Raw genomic sequence first — 16,963 nt, forward strand, 5'->3', positions numbered from 1 at the left:
AAAAAAACCTCATCCTGAGACAGGGAAAAGTCTCAAACTCCGGAGTAAAGTAGAGAAAAATATTCTTGAGCAATAACGGAAAGAACCGCTCAACACAGTTACGACAATTACATTTTCATTTGTATACACATTTTACACATTAAGTGGCTATCGCTTGTTCTGTGAACACAAAATTTCCAAAATATTTTCTCTAAAAATCTGGGACTTCTCTCTCTCTCTCTCTCTTTCTGTCGGTGATTAAAGGAAGGCCTACCTACGATCACAAGAAACTGTAAACCTTCGTTTTTGATTATGGCGCACTTCATAATTCGAGAAGGTCTGAAGCTGCTCTTCCATGGCGACAGATTGTCTTTCGGGTTTGAAGCGAAAGACACTTTTCATTATAAACTTGGTAGTTGTGTCAACAACAATGTCAGGTTATGTGGCTCTACCCGTGTTTTTAGTTCTAGAGACAGGAAATCGATCACCGTTAATGTAGAAGAGCATGACGTTGTTTACTATGAAGATGGTGAGTATGAAAGGGATGAGTTGGACTGCTTCCGAGGTTTAGTCTTGGATATCTCTTACAGGTAACTTAGCTTGAAAGTATTTTCTCTTTTCGTTGCTTTTGCCTTCTTTTCTTCTACTTTGAACTTGAAAATTTTAATGGAGTTAGATTCGAACTACTCTGCATTTTTTGGGCTAGACAGTGTTGGATTTTTCAATTTTCTGATTGATTCTTCTAAAATGATACTGTAATCTTGGGAAACAGTGCCATTCATTTTGTACATTACTATTCTAAAATAACAATGTTTGGATTAAGAGTATGCTTAGATTGAAAGTATGGTACGGTTGCCTGTTCTGAAGGTACTCTAATCTAGTTATGACGGTAGTTGGATTGGGCTTGATGGATTTAAGCTAAATCACCAATCTAGCTGAGAGCTGAAGCTAAAACCCCCGGTCTTCCTCTCTATCTTGTTCCAATTTATAAAATTACAGCATCGTGTAGAATGGGAAGTACGGTAAATTCAATCTTCCTAATATTGTTAGAGTTTGGAGACCGAGGAGATCTGAACTGATTTGAGCTAGCTGGACTCAGCGTAGTGGTCCTAACTGGTCATCTGGAGGCAAATATTATAACTGACAGTCAAATTGGAACAGTTTTACTCTTCTCCATTGAATCGTTCCTCAATTTGTTGATTTGAGTTATTTTATTTCGTTATAGTTTGGATTGTTTCCCAACAATGTGGTGTTGAATTTTGATGCGTTTCTTTGTCTACTATGTTTTCACCACATCAAGGGCCAATGTTTCCATTGCTTGTAACGACTGTGTGGGAATGCTCCCTCTTTTGAGCAAACTTTTTGAGAGGCTGTCCTATTAAGTTTTGTACCATTTTCATGGACTAAATCAAGAGAATGAATTGTAACTGTTGTTTAAATGGTCGGGAGATGACCTAGTTGGACCCTCTGCCTTGAGAAGCCTCTGAGCAGAGTTTATTTTTCATATTTTGGTCTTAAATGCACTCCCAAATAGATTTTTTTACTTCTATTTTCTCATTTGAGTACCCAATATGGTTAAAGAGTTTTCCTTTCTGGTCCAATGGAAATTGAGCTGTCTTGGAGGTAATGGGTGCTTAACCACTTCTAGATGTTGCAGCAGTATTGTGGGTGCACTAGAACTAGCTAGAGGCTCTAAAGGGGGAGGGGGAAAGGCTGAGAAGAGACACATGCACTAGGTAGAACCAATTTGATGATCATGGGTATATGACAGTTCCACTGCGTAGTTGTTAAGGTACCTAGATGACGTCTAGACAAGCGCCATGTTACAGCCTTACAGGTATATTTTCCGTTTTTCATGTATTGTTCCATATCCGAGCATGTTTTTCATATTATAGGTATATCACCTTCATCATCTGGGTATGGTGTCTTCAAACATAAGGCAATTGGTTGCCTTGGGCATCAAGGCATGCCTTGACGTCACCTGGGAGATGCTTTGACAATTATGTCCTGTGCGCAAGCTAATAAAGTGGCTGATGTATATGCACTAAAGGAATGATTTGAATGCGCTTCTTGTAGTGGATAAGTGATTCCAATGGATGTTTTGGCAGATTTTGAGAAGTCGATTTTGCCACCTGTGTTGTTGATGCTTTATTCATTGACTATAAAATAAAGTTGGAGCAGGGGTAGCCAAGTGAATTTTTCATTTTTTTTATACTGGGATATTTCATTTTTTTCTCTATTTGGGAATGAAAATATCAAGAAATTTTATTGAGAGAAAACTGAGGAAGGAAAGCCTCTTCAGGAAGAAAAATTAACAAGAAAATCAGGTGGGTGCAACCACCAAACATGGGATAAACCCCTAGAAAAAGCCCTAGTGGCCAAGAAATGCGCCTCCCTATGGGAGGACCTAGGAACAAACTGAACCGAAAATACAGAACAAAAGGAAATCAAATCCAAAAATATCAGACACAATCGCTTGTGCTACCCAATCAAGGGAGGAGGGTTTGCCGTTAGGCACATCAACAACTCTAAGGCAATCAGAGAAGAAACTCAGCGATGTAAGGCCCAAACTGACAGCAAGGACACCATCACTTATAGCTTCGGCCTTCATTGCCTTGCAGAAGATACTAGAATAGGTCTGGCACTTAGCAGGGCTAATTCATTTGGGGATGGTGGGTTAATTGTGTCTTGTTTTGCCTTTTGGAGAGTGGATTCTGGCCTTTGACAGTGGATGAAGTTGAATCCTTCAAATGTGTTCTATCATGACTAGGCTTTCTTCCTTGAAGACAGAAGTGTTTGCCTTGTTGGTGGTTACTCAGATGTCCTGAAGGGTTGGATGTCATATAGTTAATGTGTTTCCAGATCCTTTGAAGTCCAGAGGAGTGTGAACTCGAGGAAATGTAGAGTTATGAGAGGATGTATTCATTAGTGGATTTCTGTTTGTTCTCATTCACCTTTTCTCGTGTGACATATCTCTTGTTCTTTCAATGAACTTCGCATCATTCACCACTGAAAGGTAAACTTTAACCATAAGTGAACCTTCCCTTTGTTGTGCTGGAAGTACCTCTTAATCATTTGGAAATGGACATTGTTGAAAATATTAACTGCCACAGTTAGGCTTTCGTTTTTATCATCTTAAGAAACACATTAGTTTAAAGAGAAATTGTACAACTGAATTTCTATTTTTTCTTTGATCACTCTGTGTTAGGCCTATCAATGTTGTCTGCTGGAGGCGTGCTATCTGTTTGGAGTTCATGGAGAAGGTTAGACTGGTAGCTTAGTTAATGGGACCTGCTTTTTTCCTTTCAATTGCCTGGACAGTTTGTTACTGTTTTAATGGATATCCTGTTATAAATTTCAGTGGTTTCTGCAGTATATTTTCTCTTTATTCCCTTCTGAAGAGACTTATTTAAAAAAGTAGAAACTTAAGTGCGTATAGGTAACCAGAATAGTTGCCTACTGCCTACTTACGTTTCGTTTCTTGTAACCGCACATGTGTGCACGCAAGCCTGCTATTGATATGCTGAAACACCTAAATGCATATGTTTTAAATGGAATATGGGCTCCAACATTCAATTTGTTCAACAGAGTCTATCTGACTTCGTATAATGCCTATAATTCCTTGTTTTTTTGGATCATTTCTACATTTCTCTTTGTTTCTTTCTGCATTTTTTCTTTTTTAATGACAGTTGAGAGAGAATAATTCTACACAATTTTAGCCAGTACAGACGTCTTCAAATATTTGATAACATATGTCAAAAAGTGGCATTCCCTTTCCACCGATAATCGATCATTGAGCCACTATTGTAAGCCTTCCTGTGTCACCAAGTGCTGCTGCAGATCTGGGGCTGTCCTGGGAAAAAAAAATCTCATCTCTATTACTGCTGAATCTGTATCCTAAATTGGGTCGGAAAGACCAAAATGTATCTCTGGAACTCTTTGTCCATTACTGAAAATCTCTCCAACCCGGGTGAATTTTGGTTCCTGGATATTAACCATCAAATTAAGCCTAGGAGTGCAAAGAAGTGCAACCCAGTCCTAATGGTTTAGTCACTGATGCGGCTATGGCAGTTAAACTCCCAATGATAGAATCAGAACAGAAGCCATGAAAGATGTCCAGTTGTGCTGGCTCTGTGACTAGTCATGGTGACTGTTTCAAAAGAGCCTCAGCCTTATCTCCATTAATCTTGTTATTCCGCCCCTCTCAAGTGTTTTATGTATCAACCATCAGCACATTCCTCACCAAGGCTTGGTAGTTTTACCAGAGGGATTGAAGTACCACTCTAGAGGAATTGATGATATTATCATGGTACACCCAAATGAAATTAACACCCCAGAAACATTTATGCAAAGTGACCTTTGGAAGAATTCCTGTTGACAAACCTAACAGAAAGTAGTTGGAATTTTTTTGGAAGCCTTACATGGGGTTCAAGTGCATGACAATTAGTTTGGCCATCTGAATTAGTTTGGTGGTTTAGTTGTTGGTTTTTTTCCGTTTCATCTGATTCGGTCTCTCTATTTTGGGGTAGTGGGGGTACATTTGGTATTTTTAAACTTTTTTATTTTTTTGGGGTTGGACCTTTTTGTCTATTCACTTCTATTGTTAATTTGTTTCATTTGGTTGCTAATTTTAGTCGCATTCCAAAATTGAATTATGCTATCTTATTTTTAGAATTTAGAGTTCAATTTATACATTTTTTAAAGTTGATAGTTTGAGGAAATTATTTACAAAAATATGGATCCCTTGGTTTGAAAACGTGTTTAAAAAACTATGGATTTTTTTGGTGAGTGTGTCAAATAAGATGACCTCCTGGCAAGATCCTTAAAAAATTGACTTCAGATGACAAGATCATCCTATATTTGAAACATTTAATTGTGAGGATTGGCTGAGCAAGATCAGGACTTAATGGGAAGTTGGATGGACTAATGGCAAGATCATCCAATAGTTGAAACATTTAATTGTGAGGATTGGCTGATTCAATGCAGAAATGTAACACAGAGGATCATCCAATATGCTGGCAAGGTCAGGATGTACCTTTAGTTGTTTAATTATGGCACTGCATTGGTTGACACATCGTGGATAGGATTAATCACAGCTCAAATTGATCCTATCCTTGATCCTGATACTGATCCTATGATCCTTGATGGGAAGTTGGACGGACTAATGGATTCTCTTGCATCCACCATGTATATTTGTATTCTCACAAATTGATTCACCTGATGGTCCTCCTTTTCACTCAAGTATATGCTTTCTTTAATTGTTTCTTTCTTTTCCATTTTCATGACTGTCCCGAAAGGATCTTATAGCTGGTATTGTAATCTAGAATGCTTTTTGTACGCAATGATCTCCAACATAGAATTATAAGTTGGCTCCCCAAGGATAGCACGTGTCAGATGTGCTGTTTTGCTATTGTCTGTCTGGCTAGAACCCAAAGTTTTGTCTAACGGAAAAGAAAAAAAAAAGTTTGTTAATTTCCGATTGGAAAAACTCTTTATCCATCTATCAAATTTGACCATCTTTTATTTTGTTTTCCTTTTCTTCTTCCTCTGCCAGGCTGATGTTCTAGAATATTATGATCAGACTGTAAACTCTCCCAGTGGATCCTTCTACATACCAGCTGTTTTAAGGGTATAATGTCTAATGTTTATGGTTATGGTATTATTCTGTTTGTTTCTTGGTACTTCACGTGTTATTTCTCTGAGATTATAATTTTTCCATGAAAACCATGCTACTAATCTTTACTCCACTCATATCTCTATCCATCCATTTCAACTGATCAAAACCTCTTCTACTTCCAGGTTCCCCATTTACTGCAGGTTGTGAAGAGGAGAAGAATCAAACAAACCCTTAGTCGTAAAAATATATTTGTTCGGGATGTCTTCACTTGTCAGTAAGTAATTACTGAAGCATATGGACTCTGTGATCAGTTTGCAGTTCACTGAACACTTAAGATAAATGGTTGTATCGTTCAATGCAATTGGAGGCTCTAATTAGGTCATTGAGCTAATCCTTGTTAGACTAAGGTAGGGAAATAGGATGAAAGCATCTGTAGTTGACATGTAATAAATAAATGGGCTGTTGTGAAGGAACCATATCACAAAATTTCCTATCAAACCTGATAGATCATTTCTATCCTAGGATGGCCTATATTTAATACTTATTACAACAACAACAACAACAACAACAACAACAACAACAAACTCAGTCATATCCCAACTTAAGGGGTCGGCCACATGGATTAAAAAATAAAGTGTTAAGAGGAAAGAAGTAGCAGCCCCACAATCAGGACATATCAGCTAAGTGGAGTCGGCTACTCGGATCCTAGCCCTCCAATAGGCTCTATCCAAAGTCATACTTGGGACAAGATCTAGACTGTGCATGTCATAATCTCATAATTTTTATTTTTATTTCTATTTATGACGGAGGACCTTGAGGGACTTAACATTTTAAGGAATGGCAGGTTGATGTTCTAAGCATATCTAAAAGGTCATAAGAAATATGAGTACTGACAATGGGGCTTAGGATTTGATAGGGGTGAAAGCGTTAATCAAAGTTGAGGGTTTAGTTGGAGATTAGTAGCTGGCTATAGAGCTTATTGGTGGGATAAGAGGAAAGATGACTGATTTTTATGGAAAAGTTAAGGTGGCGTGGCGTAGATGGATAGATATGGTGGTCTGCATGATAAGATGGATGATTGGTTGTTTAAGGTTTGAATACTAGGCTTTGGATAGAAGGCTGATTGTAAGTGGAAAAACAGGGGGAAATTTTTGAGAAACTAAGAATGGTACGACAGAAGAGTAAGAGACAAACCATAGTTTTAAGAGACTGGTCAGATCTGGCCTGTTAAACTGGACTCTTTAACTGTAAAATCAACCTTTTGGTTTCCAACTCGTTTTAAGAAAACTGGATGATTAAACCAGAAACAGGAACTAGTACCACTTTCCAGTTCGATGTCCGGTTGAGTTTTTTCTTTGAGACACTTTAGAATCACCCTAGTAGGATTATATGAATCATCTGCATCCCAACTTCCATGGATTCAATATTTCTCAGCATCTAAAGAGAAATAATTGTAATTATCCACTTACCTTTGAAAGGAACAATTACAAAAACCTTCAATGGTGTTTGCTATCAGTGTTATATGAATCATCTGCATCCCAATTCAAATTTTGATACCCAAATACTTATTGGCCTGATATTCAGCTCCCCCCAAAAGCTGCTGTTCTCTTGCGCCCACTCCCCTATTCTATCTGTTGGGTATTTTGAAACATCAGAAATTCTGGAGTGTTATCCCACAAAAGTGGAGATTCAACAACATTGCAGCTTGAAGTTGATAATTTTTTGGTTGATTGGTGTCTGCATCTAAAAAAAGGCCATAGGCATCAATGGTTGAGGATCATAAGGAAAATTGGTGGTCATTGTTGGAATTGGGATCTCAGTTAACAAGATATATTTTTGGTTCTTGTATATTTTTAGAGCTCACCTTTTTCTATAGGATTTTGACCCTAAATTAATGATTTTTTTTTTTTGTCAAAAATTAAAATAAAAACTCAGGAAAACATAATACTTTGTTTGGCAGAAAGAGTTAAATGAGGCTCAAAATAATACCATATGGAGAAGGTTTAGAGAAATGAAATAAGTCAAAGTTAACAACCTGAATGTCCATCTAATCTAGCTGCTCCTCCCCTGCACCCCGCCCCCCCCCCCCCCCCCCCCCTTTTGGTAAAATATATATTTTGTGTTTGTATGACGAAAGTGGAGCATTTATGTAACTCAGGCATATGTCAGTGTAAGAGTTGGACAGAATATGTCAAACTCACTGAGCTCAATCCAAAAGAGCTACTTTCACAGGGTCCCAGTTGGGTGGACTGGAGTTGGCTCTAAAAGCTTTGCCTTTTTTTTTTTTTACAAGAGAATATGTTGGGAATTTATTGCAAGAGTGTCATCGGCATGTATTCAACTTGTGAGTGTTAGGAAACTTCTATAATACCTCATATCCAGAAAAAGGGGTTCTGCATCAACATTAGCTTTTCTGTGCACATGAATGTTGTGGAGTCATTAATAAAAGACTTATGTCCTCATTCCTGCAAAGAAGCCTTTAGCTGTTTTGCTACTTCTGAAGAGTGAAAATCTTTGATAAACACCTTTTGAAAATGTTGACCAGGATGTGGGATCTATTTTGATTTGAATGCTGTGTTTTATTGATGAAGCACCTTCCTCTTTGCCTTGTAGCTTCAGACATATTTTCTGTGTTTATTCCAAAGGCTCTGGAGAAACACTAAGCAATCTGCCTTATCGTCTTTGGAGTTAAATTTCATGTTCAACTGCTTGATTCAATCGAAAAGTCCCCTTCTGCCAACATGAAACAACTATGTTCCATCCAAACCTCTCGGGCATTATATGTTCCCTGTTTCTCAGTAGGGTAAATTACCTGTTCATGCCTCAGGTCTTTTGAAAGAAAAAGGTGTCTGGATAACCAATCTTTGATCTGCTTGTTTTAGCTAAGATCTGCTGTTAGAGTGTGAATCCCCCCCACCCCATGCACCCCCCCACCCCTAAATAAAAAAATTTCCCTTAAATTAATGAATAAATGTAACTTCATGTTTCCTCTAAATCTGATCCAGAGAAAATAATTATTTGCATTCTTCACAATTTTTATTAAATAAAGATTCTCTGAGATTTCAAGCAGCGTGTAATTCCTTGTCTGATGTTAACGGTCGGTTTTTATTCTGCTTCGAACAGACTGGCAATGGTAATTGGATGGGTAGTCTGAAAATCGAAGGCATATATCTAGAGCCAAGCTTACACGTGTTTATCTAACAGGTATTGTTCTTCAAGACACAGTTTGACTGTTGACCACGTTCTGCCAATATCTCGGGGTGGAGAATGGAAATGGGAAAATCTGGTAAGCAGTCCTAAAACAGTCAACATTCCTTGGTAACTTCTTGACTTCTGTAGCTTAAGTTGTGCATGAGTTTAGCCCTCGGGTTTTTCTTGGGTATATGTAGATGGTGGAAAATCTTGGCCTGGACTTTGTTGTAATGGGAGTCTTTAGGTTCTGATTGATGGTCCTTTATTGGCTGTGAAAGTACAACAGGTTTCCAGGATTGGTGAAAAACCCGAAGATATTAGCACCCCAAAAAATGAGAGTAACTCATAGACCTAGGGTAATTAGAGTCTTTGTAAAATAAATTTGGGTTTTAGGGGTAATCCCGGGCATTAGTTGGCTGGATTTTTCGGCTTCTGTTATTAAAAACTCCTAACATACTGGCTGTCTGTGCACTATGAGAAGATATTATGATTATCCGCCTTTCCGGGCATGTTGTTTGCACCTCCATGGTGAATGAAATCCATTGGATAATACTAGATAAGTGGGTCCTCTTATAAAGGCATTTCTTAGGTTTCCATATCCATGCACTAGCACATTTTCATTTCTCACCCACACAGTGCACTTCATTCTTGTGGTGAAAGTACTTGTATAGATTCCATTATTCCTATGGCAGGTTACAGCTTGTGCAAAATGCAATTCAAGGAAGGGTCAGATGACTTTGGAGGAAGCAAATATGAAGCTGAACAAAGTCCCCAAGGTTTCTGCTAGTTCTCTCCCTTTTTTGAAGCATCACTACCTTAGGCCACAGGATAAGAAAGTCCACTGCATAATCACTGATAAGAACAAGTACTTGTTGATCTTGCAGGCCCCAAAGGAATACGACATGCTGGCCATACCTTTGACAGCTACTGCTTTGAAGATGCTGAGGATTCGAGATGGGACACCAGATGAGTGGCGTCAATACCTGGCGAAGCCTTCGTCAGAGCCATGACATGAATGGTGGCTGTAATGTGCATATGTGCATACCTATATTCTGTACATACTTATGCCTCACCGAAAGTGCCTGGAAAAGTTTATCAAGCGACCACGTTTTCCAGTAAGTTTCCCCACTGCATATCAAGTTCATGTATAGTTACAGAAGCACAAAATGTTGTACTGTGATCCCCATTAAACCTTTGCTTTGTACCCAAAAATATTGTCACCACCAGAATAGAAATATCAGTACATCACTGTCACTTTAAAATTTCTCATTTTGATTCCCACAATGCCTGTCACGAATCATATTTGTTCAGATTTATGCAGGTTCTTAATTTGGGTTTCTTAAATTGAGATCAGATTAAGAGAACCTTCCCTATTAATCAGATAGTGAAGTGGTTGAAGTTGTTGACTGTATTATGTTGTTGTGGTGCTTCGTGCTCCACCAAGTGTTATTGCTTTTGGTAGAATGGTGAAAAAATAAAATTAAAAAAATCTAGCAGGCGTAAAGTGCTAGATGTTATTTTTCTGAAATAAAATGCAAAACTTTTAAAATTTCTGGTTGTTTGGCTCATGACGCTTCCACAACCCATGGTGGACATCAACCCCATCATATAGACACAAACTTTTCCAAAATAATCCTTAAATATGCTTCCTTGTCATGTTGGTGAAAGAAAAAAATGGCAAGGAAATAAAAGATAAATTCTATAAGAGCACTATCAGGAGGATTTCAGGGTTGGCTAACTGACTATAATTGGGTTATTTGAATTTTTGACATAGACCATCTACCTAGCCAAATGCCATACAAGAAAAACAATGAAAAATAAAATAAAAAATCCAACGCTCTTCAAATGGGTGGTAACCTGCTCAACGTTTTCTAATTCTTGGATGAAAGTCTATTTTGTTTGTGTTTGTTTAGGCGTAAATATTTTACGGTGAGATCAAGGGTGTAGCTCAGTTGGCAAGGGAGTGTACCTAAATTGATATACGTTCTGAGTTCGATTCCCTTACCCCTTTAGGGTCAGCCCCACAGTTCTATAATCTATGGTTCTCGAAGGATCTAGTGTTGACCCAGTGTATGTGCGTACCCAAAGGACTAGTTGGGACGAAATTCCAGACACCCTCATTAACAGAAAAATGGTGTAAGCATTTGTGTTTAATTCATTTTGCAAATGAAAATTTGGCTCAACAGTGGGTTGCAACAAAAATAAGTATTTAATAAATTTTAAACTAAAATTTCATCATGGAAAAAAAAACCTAAAAGGTAGTATGATTTTATGCCTAGACATAGAGAGAGTGAAATGACTATCCCACCCCTTATAAAAGGCATAATCTTTCCCTTTAGCCCGTGCACTAGGTAGAAGTCGTGTTGTCTTTTAGGAAACCTTCCCTCATTAATCATATACCTTTCCACCTAGCTATTATGTGCTATATATTTCTCCCACGCTTTCTTTTAGGAACCCTCTCTTAGTGATCATATACCCTTTCAACTCCATACCACCTATTATGTGCCATATAGTTTTGTTCCATAGTTCCCATAATAGAGGTGCCTCAAAGAAACCATTCCCTTTTTTCCCCACTTTTACTCTAGATAGAATCCGTTACTTGTACGATCACTTGGTCATATGAGTCAACGATCAACACCTGTCTCATTTTCTACCATTACAAGGATAAAGAAGAATATATCTGAGAACAAAAAGAACAGGTATTGATTGCTGACTCATACGATCAGGTGATCTTATGAGCAGTAGATCCATTCTCCTTTCCTGTAACTTTGGATTAGAAATTTGAATCCTATGAAATCATGAATCCACTGAAGGAGTTCAAGGTTATGATGGCAAAACCAACTATTGAAAGGAAACACATCCCCAGGCCCCACACCAATCTGGGGTATCAGTCATTTTCCCTATACCAGTATGAAGTGACCATATCGGATCCATTTGATATAAAAGGCCACCTTTTTAATCAGACCTTTAGTCAAAAAAAAAAATAATAATAAAATAAATTAAATCTTCTTTGGATGATCAAACATATTTTGATCCTTAATGTAGCTAATCAAATTGGATCGAGACCCACCAATTATTTGAAAAATTGCACAACCTAAAACCAAAACCCCTATTTATTAAAACAGTAGGTTCAGTTTCCGGTTTAATCGGTCAGGTTCGGTTGAGCTGGTTGGTTTGGACCTGATTTTGACACCCGTTATAAGATCATCCAATTGGTCTCTTAACTAATATTTTGGATTAGTAAGAGTAAAGAGTAAGCATTGGTTTGTACCCATAAAAACAGAGGATAAGCATTAGTTTAACCATTGCTTTAATGGAAGGGCCAAATGTTAGGGATCAGCTTCAATGCATATCGGATTATGGAGAGAGAAAGTTTGCCCACACGAAATCCTCATTTCTTCTTTTAAGAATGAAGGGTTGGTTCCATTACTACTGAAATTAGGTACGAATAAGGCTTCTGGGTTCTTAGTCTTCTGACCACGGTAGCATAGAGTGGGCCTTCATTGTATTAAATCGAAGAAGCTCCCCCCCAACTCAATCCTCCTTAAAAGTAGAACAGTTTGTTGGTGACTAGTGACTGTTCACTGGTAAAGGTCAAGCTGATCACTGATGAATTTGGGTTATCATCAAATGCATTTCTTCTTCCTCTTAATTACTATCACAGATCTTCTTATCAATGTGGATTGCTTAATTTGATCTCAGGCTACAACTGCATATAAAGATACAGTAATGGCATGCCTGGTAATGAAGGATTCTGATTTGGGTTCTTTGTAGATTCAGCTAAAATGGGTAATCTTCAAGAAATCATTCACTTGGTAGTTGGAAGTTAGGACAAAATCCTCCGTTATAATCGAGGAAGATAATATAACTCATCTGTAACGAAGCAGTAATTGGTTAGGACAAGTGCAGGATACTTACCAAGAGCTAGACAGATGTTCAGCAGTGACTAGTGAGTCATCCGTCGATATTATTATGAAATTTGAATTATTTGGCCGTTGCCATTTGTAGAGACACAGAAATGGCAGATTGAAAAAAACTTTCTGATAGAAGCAGAAACTAGAAACCAGAAACATGACCCAAGTGATGGATTATCTCCCCTTAATTTTGATTAAGTTAATGGTAGCCTTTAACTTTCTCACTTTCCTACTAAATTGCTTGGTGAATGGTCATATTACCTTGACAACTGAGTGACTGATAAAACATTAAGGACAATGTAGGACTCAGGAGAGAGCAGTCCCTGTGTTTGAAGGTTTAAAATGCATACATAGACGTCTGCATCATTGGTAGATGTACCCATCTTGGATTATATTCCTGTGCAGAGCTCTCCTGCTTATCCTAAGTCTGCCAACCCATCTGGGTTTTGAAATTTTTTGAATGCCTAACCTGAAATTTAAGCTTAAAACTCCAGAAGCAAAGTCACCATATACAGTAGAACTGAAACTTAATTGACATTTGTAACTCACATAGTTACATGTGGACTGAACTGGCATGTGCAAGTTTGAAATTTAAAGTTGTTAGGGACTTGAAAACAGAGTCCCCTCCCCAAGCCTAATTACATTCACTACAAATGTGCCTTCAAATTAAGAAAGAAATTAAAACAGAAGAGAAGAGGATACTATACTGTCCCATGAGGATACTATACTGTCCCATTAGCCCATGAGCTCTCCTTTCCTCACATCAGAGAAATTATGTAGCAATTAGGAGACATAGACCCAGCAATTCAACTGTGGTTTAACCAAATCCCAAAGGGAAAGGAAAACAAGGCAGTCTCAGTCTGAGTCTCCAAAGCTTTCATGAGAGAGAGGGAAGGAGGGTCGGAAGGTTGGACTTGGAGGGAGAGAGTTTGAATGCATGAGTAATTACTGGGGTCCACAAAAGCAGGCCCACGTTTCCCTCTCTTCATAAATAGGGAAGAGGCAGATAATAATTTGTAAAATTTTGGTGAAATCTGCAAAAGTAGGGAAGAAGATATAGAAAATACAGAAACAAAGTTGTGGGCTTTGGGGCCTGTGGCCCTGTGGGGAAGACCTTGTGGCCTGTTGGGGTGTGTCTGTCTGTGTGTGTGAGAGAGAGGAGACACAGAGAGAGAGAGAGAGTGATAGCGAGATAGAGGCTGTGTGTGTGTGTGTGTGCGCTGTGGGTGGGGTTTCTCTTGACTGGTTATTGTGGTTCTTCTGTTTTTGCTTTCTCTGCCGACAGAAAAGAGTCCATAAAGATTAAAGAGAAGAAAAAGGCTATAAAAACAGACTTTGTTTCTTGTTTAACTTCTCTCTTTCCTTCTTCAGTTCCTTTTGGGTGGTTGAGCATTCTATATACTACTGGCCATGGATTTCTGTCGAAATCTGTCAGTTTCCGGTGGCTTGCAGTCGGAGCTACCGCCGGAGCAGGTTATGACCCCGGCTTGTTCAAAGCTTGGGGGCTTCTCTGGTCCTTTGGACGAGCTTTTCCCCTCTGAAAATACAGTGAGTACCTCAACCTTCCCTTTTTCTTTTCCTTTTCTTTTTCTGGTATATTCTCTCTCTCTCTCTCTCTCTCTCTCCTCTGCGGTAGTTTTTGAGGTTTGTCTTTTGGGTTGAACCCTGAACAAAGCCTCTTCTAGTTTTTCTCCATTTCGTACTTTTTTTACTAATTTTTTTTTGGGAGACATCAAATTTGTTCCTCCTCAAGATTGGATTTTTTTTTTCACCTTCTTGTTCCTTCTGGAGGAGTAAGGGTGGGGGCAGAGTTTCTTCAGGGAGATTTTATTGTTAATGCATTATTCCTTTGTTCTATACCATATTTACCATATGTTTCTACATTTTATATCTTTCAATTGTCTATTTTTAGTGGGTAAAATCTAAGCTTCTGTTGAATTTCTTTTCCTTCTTTAATTGAAATGCAGGAAGGTGATGTTGGCTTAGAATGGCTCTCAATCTTCGTAGAGGACTGCCTATCCAGCAGTGGGATCTGTATTCCAGCACCCACAAATACCCAAAACAACCAAACCCCAGAAGCCTCAAAGCCCTCAAAGAAAAATCACCAGAACCCTTCTCTAAGAGACTTTGTAATCCCGGGAAAGGCCAGAAGCAAAAGGAAAAGAGCCACTGCAACCCCTTTAAGAAATTGCTCTCATCTGGGTATGGACCCACACAGCCAGCCCCTCCTCCTGAGCTCCTCAGATCCTCCGCTACTCCAACAAGCATACTGGTTAGCTGATAGTGAACTCATGGTGCCCAAGAAGGAGAAAAAGGAAAGTAACAGCAACAGCAATAGCAGCAGAAGCAGCAGCAGCAGCAGCAGAAGAAATGAAGAGGAAAGAAGAGAGGAGAAAATGGTAGTGAGCAAGGAAAGCTCAGAGGGTGGTAGTGTTGTGCAGCCAAGGAGGTGCACCCATTGTCTAGCACAAAGAACCCCACAATGGAGAGCAGGGCCTTCAGGTCCTAAAACACTCTGCAATGCCTGTGGGGTGAGGTTCAAGTCAGGTAGGTTACTGCCTGAGTATAGGCCAGCCAAGAGTCCTACCTTTGTGAGCTACAAGCACTCCAACTCTCACAAGAAAGTGATGGAGATGAGGATGTCTGTTCATACTCATACTGAGTAATAATAGTTAATTTAATTTCTACTTCCAACCTATGTAAAGACCAGAGACTATCAGAAAGGAAAGAGGAAGAGGTGAATGTATACCAATATCAGTCTATTTAGTTTTACTTGTAGTTTGTTTTAAAGGAAGATGGTGAGAACTGAGAAAGGAGAAGTGCCTTTCAGATCATATAATACATCTACCTAGTTTGTGATCAGGCTATGGCTCTTTAAATTATTACTGGTTAACTAGTCCAGAAAAGGCAGTCTCTTCTATTTCACTCAAAAATACTCATTCTTGATCTTTATATTTTTTTGGTGTGTCTTTCTATTTATGCTTAAATTTTTACTGTTTCTGCTTTATATCTCTCTTTTTCTCTCCTGAATTTCATTGTCCTTTTTTCAGTTTTTTTTCCTTCTGTTTTTATAGGCTTATTAGGCTTCCTTTGGTGAGATAAGATATGTCCCGGGCATGCACGTGATTTTCTCATTCTTTCAACCCTATTATTCGCTCGGAAATGGAAAACAGTTTTAAGAATCTTTTGTCATTTTCTTGGTTTCTTGTCCTATCTTCTACTGTTTGGATTACCAGAATACCTCGAATATGTTATTTCGTATGCCAAATGTACCTTCCCCTCCCCACCACCCCCACAAAGGAATTAAGAAACAAAACCCTTTTTCAAAGAAAGATAAAACACCAGAAAGTCCAAAACTAGGGAAATATGAACCAAAAGAAGCTCACCAATTGGTTGAGGGAATACATATCAAATTCATTTCTGTCCTTCCAAAATGGAAAAACTTTAGCAAAACTCCAACCCAAACACCACTCTCTTTCTGGAATTACCCATATATTTCAAATTAGGAGAAGAGGGTAGTGGTTTCAGCTTAGGTTACCTTACTTGCAAGAATAAAAAAATCTTTTTCTAGATTTTTGAGAGAGTAGGACTTTCTATTTCATTAATTCTTACCAAATAGGTAGGTTTAGATCCTCATGCAGTCATTCTCATTCTAAAATCAACAGATTCAAAAACTTTTGAAACTTAGAGACCATGTCTGGTCCTTTTGGTTTGGTTGTCTTGCATTCACTCTTCCCTATACAACAAGCTTAGTGAAAGTGAAACCTACACACCACCCTCCCCTTCTTCTTCCTGCCAATACATGCTACCATAGCATAGTCAAAGTTCATATTTGATTGGTCATCAATAAATTCTGAGGTGGGACCAGAGACCTCTCTCCTCACATACGACCCAAACTGCACAATGCCACCTCTGATGACCCATATGATAACAGGCTTTTTTAAAACCTTATGATAGGCTGGCTAATTTTAATCCCTCCAAAAATACAGAATTCTTATTCATAAGCTCCATGCAATTGAGATTTGAATTTAAATTTAAATGGGAAAGATAGATTAGCAAAAGATAATGACAGTTTGATTACAATGAGCAGTTCATCTAAAGTTCCGACCATATAAAGATGATGTAAGATAAGGAGTGTGGACTATGGAGATATTTTACAAAAGGAGCCATAAGGTGTTAATAACTTTAAATGGGTTTAATAGGGAATTGAAGAATATGGTTAGATGATAAAGAGGGATCACATCCATGAGAGAGGTGGAGA

At 38.4% G+C, this 16,963-nt stretch overlaps 2 protein-coding genes across 3 annotated transcripts; both read left to right on the forward strand.

The window, feature by feature from the left end:
- The first annotated feature begins 104 nt into the window (after positions 1-104).
- LOC122061705 lies at positions 105-10,057 on the forward strand. Of its 2 annotated transcripts, XM_042625122.1 has the most exons (7): positions 114-569; positions 3,188-3,242; positions 5,534-5,608; positions 5,779-5,870; positions 8,801-8,882; positions 9,481-9,564; positions 9,673-10,057. In XM_042625122.1, the coding sequence occupies exons 1-7, from the start codon at positions 292-294 to the stop codon at positions 9,796-9,798; spliced, it is 792 nt and encodes a 263-aa protein (XP_042481056.1). In that variant the 5' UTR covers positions 114-291; the 3' UTR covers positions 9,799-10,057. The 2 variants fall into 2 exon arrangements, with proteins under 2 accessions (XP_042481057.1, XP_042481056.1); XM_042625123.1 differs by lacking the exon at positions 5,534-5,608 and having other exon boundaries at positions 105-569.
- Positions 10,058-13,593: 3,536 nt separating this feature from the next.
- LOC122060581 (GATA transcription factor 2-like) lies at positions 13,594-15,635 on the forward strand. The gene is made up of 2 exons (XM_042623716.1): positions 13,594-14,250; positions 14,670-15,635. The coding sequence occupies exons 1-2, from the start codon at positions 14,113-14,115 to the stop codon at positions 15,366-15,368; spliced, it is 837 nt and encodes a 278-aa protein (XP_042479650.1). The 5' UTR covers positions 13,594-14,112; the 3' UTR covers positions 15,369-15,635.
- The last annotated feature ends 1,328 nt before the right edge of the window (positions 15,636-16,963 follow it).

Source organism: Macadamia integrifolia, chromosome 14 (genome assembly GCF_013358625.1).
Source record: "Macadamia integrifolia cultivar HAES 741 chromosome 14, SCU_Mint_v3, whole genome shotgun sequence".
Classification (NCBI taxonomy): domain Eukaryota; kingdom Viridiplantae; phylum Streptophyta; class Magnoliopsida; order Proteales; family Proteaceae; genus Macadamia; species Macadamia integrifolia.